Here is a 2014-nt window from a genome sequence, read left to right as displayed (position 1 = left end):
TTTCTCGATTGGAGCGTTATTTGAGAAACTACAGCCGATTTAAAGTTTTTCATATAAAAATCGTTTATTGAGTGAAAATAAAAGTGATCACAAATTTTTACTTTTTTCTCAATTAGAGCTTTATTGGTGGAAAATAAAATGAAATCCACAATTTTTAATTCACATTCTTTATTAATTTTATTTTTATTTACAAATCTAACTAGAATAAATAATAAAAATATTTAATTAACAAATAGATTTTAAAGATTTTGCTTAAGCATTAAATAACTTTTGTTGTTGTTTTTGTTTAGATTTGAGCATTAATTATTTCAATTAAACTATTAAAGACTAGGAATTTACACTTTCGGGTGTAGTTTGTTAGACCTCAGGGGACTTATTATGATTCACCAGTTTTTTCCTTTAATTGAGCCTGTAATTGTTTTACCATTTCTCCATTGTTGTTGTGTCTTTGAAAGAAGGCATTTATTGAACTCATGGAACGATATTCCAAATTATCGCGTACATTGCAATCAACGCTGATACTTTGATGACGTCCCAGGGGATTGCGAGTTTTACTGTCATTATATTTTTCCAACAAATGTAAGAGACAATCTTTGGTATTGTTGGCGGCCTCTTCTAGGTTAACGCTTTGATGGGTGTCGGGCAGGCCTATAGGTACATCACGACTCATTTGATTGATACGGAATTTGGCTCTTCTTATGCTGGCCGCTTCCTGGATTTTGTGATCATTAGAAGTTTTGGTATTTTGCGTTGAAATAGTGCTGACTGAGGACTTTTTGGTAGTTGTGGAGGAACTGCTGGTGGCTGTCGATTTATTGGACCAGCTGTTGGTATTTAGCTTGGGTGTCTCTTCTATGGATTGCTGCAGACGCCAGCTTAAAGTACTAGTCCGACTTTTGCCGGGATTTAAATTACTAAAGAAATTGCTAGAATTCGTGGATGTTGTAGTTGTCATTGAACTCTCCACAGTTTTGCTGGAGGTAGTAGCAGTGTTGCTGGTTTTATGGCTGCTAATTTTAGAAGACTTAACTTCATTACTAGTGTCTTTTGTTTTCGAAGTAGGTGTTTTTGTGCTAGTTTTCTTTTCAGCCCCCGTTTCTTTGGTTTTCTTTATCTTCTTCTCCTCTTTGTCTTGTTTTTCTTCTTCAACCTGTTGTTTTTGCACATCTTTGCTGAATTTATTATTAATTTCCGCCAACATTAACAAATGATCGGAAAGTTTTTTAATCTCATCCGCTAAATTAACACGCTCTCCTGAAGATCTTCTGCCCAATAAACAATTTGTATCCGAATTTCTACGATCGAATGTATGAAGATACGATTTCAAAGAACGTTGTTGTAAATTCATGCTGCTGCCATTAAATTCATCCACTTTACTGCCGAAAGGATAACCGAAATTCAGATTTTGCATAGACGGTGTTGGAGTGGCTGTGCCGCTGGATGCAGGGAAAAGTTTTTCCTTCGACTCATTAATGGGTGTAGGAGGTTCCTCTTCTTCGACGATTTCAGAGAAATGAGCAGTTTCATCATCGGTTACGGTGGCCAGTGACTCACAAGGCGATGGTGAACAGACTGCATGGGGAAAAAAGATGTAAAGAAGTAGCATTAGTAAATTATATTTAAAACTTCAAAAAAACGTGTGTTTGTTTCAAAGCTTTAATAGCTTTTATACTAAATTTAGACAATAGCTTTTATACGTAGGAAAGGACACTTTTACAAAGGATATATTTAAGCAACATTTAATTTTAAATGATATTTTAAGTGAAAAATACATTAAAAGAGATTATAATACAGAGAGAAAAAGTGATAAAGAAATAGATTTTTTTAAATTATAATTTTTGATAGAAACTCAATTTATATATTAAGTGCCAAATAAATTGTCTGCAAAACGTTCTTGATCATTCGTGAATAGAACTAGAAAAGAACTAGAACAGAACTAGAACAGAACTAGAACAGAACTAGAACAGAACTAGAACAGAACTAGAACAGAACTAGAACAGAACTAGAACAGAAC

The 2014-nt window shown here is 33.8% G+C and overlaps 1 protein-coding gene across 1 annotated transcript in view; it reads right to left on the bottom strand.

Annotated features, from left to right (window-relative positions):
- Positions 1-216: 216 nt before the first annotated feature.
- Positions 217-2014, bottom strand: part of LOC111684550 (serine/threonine-protein kinase 10-A) — a gene marked incomplete at its 5' end in the record, with an annotated part of 15373 nt that continues 13575 nt past the window's right edge. The window contains one exon of the mRNA XM_046955712.1: positions 217-1625. Within this exon, the coding sequence (XP_046811668.1) occupies positions 377-1625 (1249 nt within the window). The remainder of the gene's footprint in view (positions 1626-2014) is intronic.

This window comes from Lucilia cuprina, chromosome 6 (assembly GCF_022045245.1).
Source record: "Lucilia cuprina isolate Lc7/37 chromosome 6, ASM2204524v1, whole genome shotgun sequence".
NCBI lineage: Eukaryota > Metazoa > Arthropoda > Insecta > Diptera > Calliphoridae > Lucilia > Lucilia cuprina.
The sequence above is the reverse complement of the archived record's forward strand: the minus strand, read 5'-3'. Positions and strand labels throughout refer to the sequence as shown.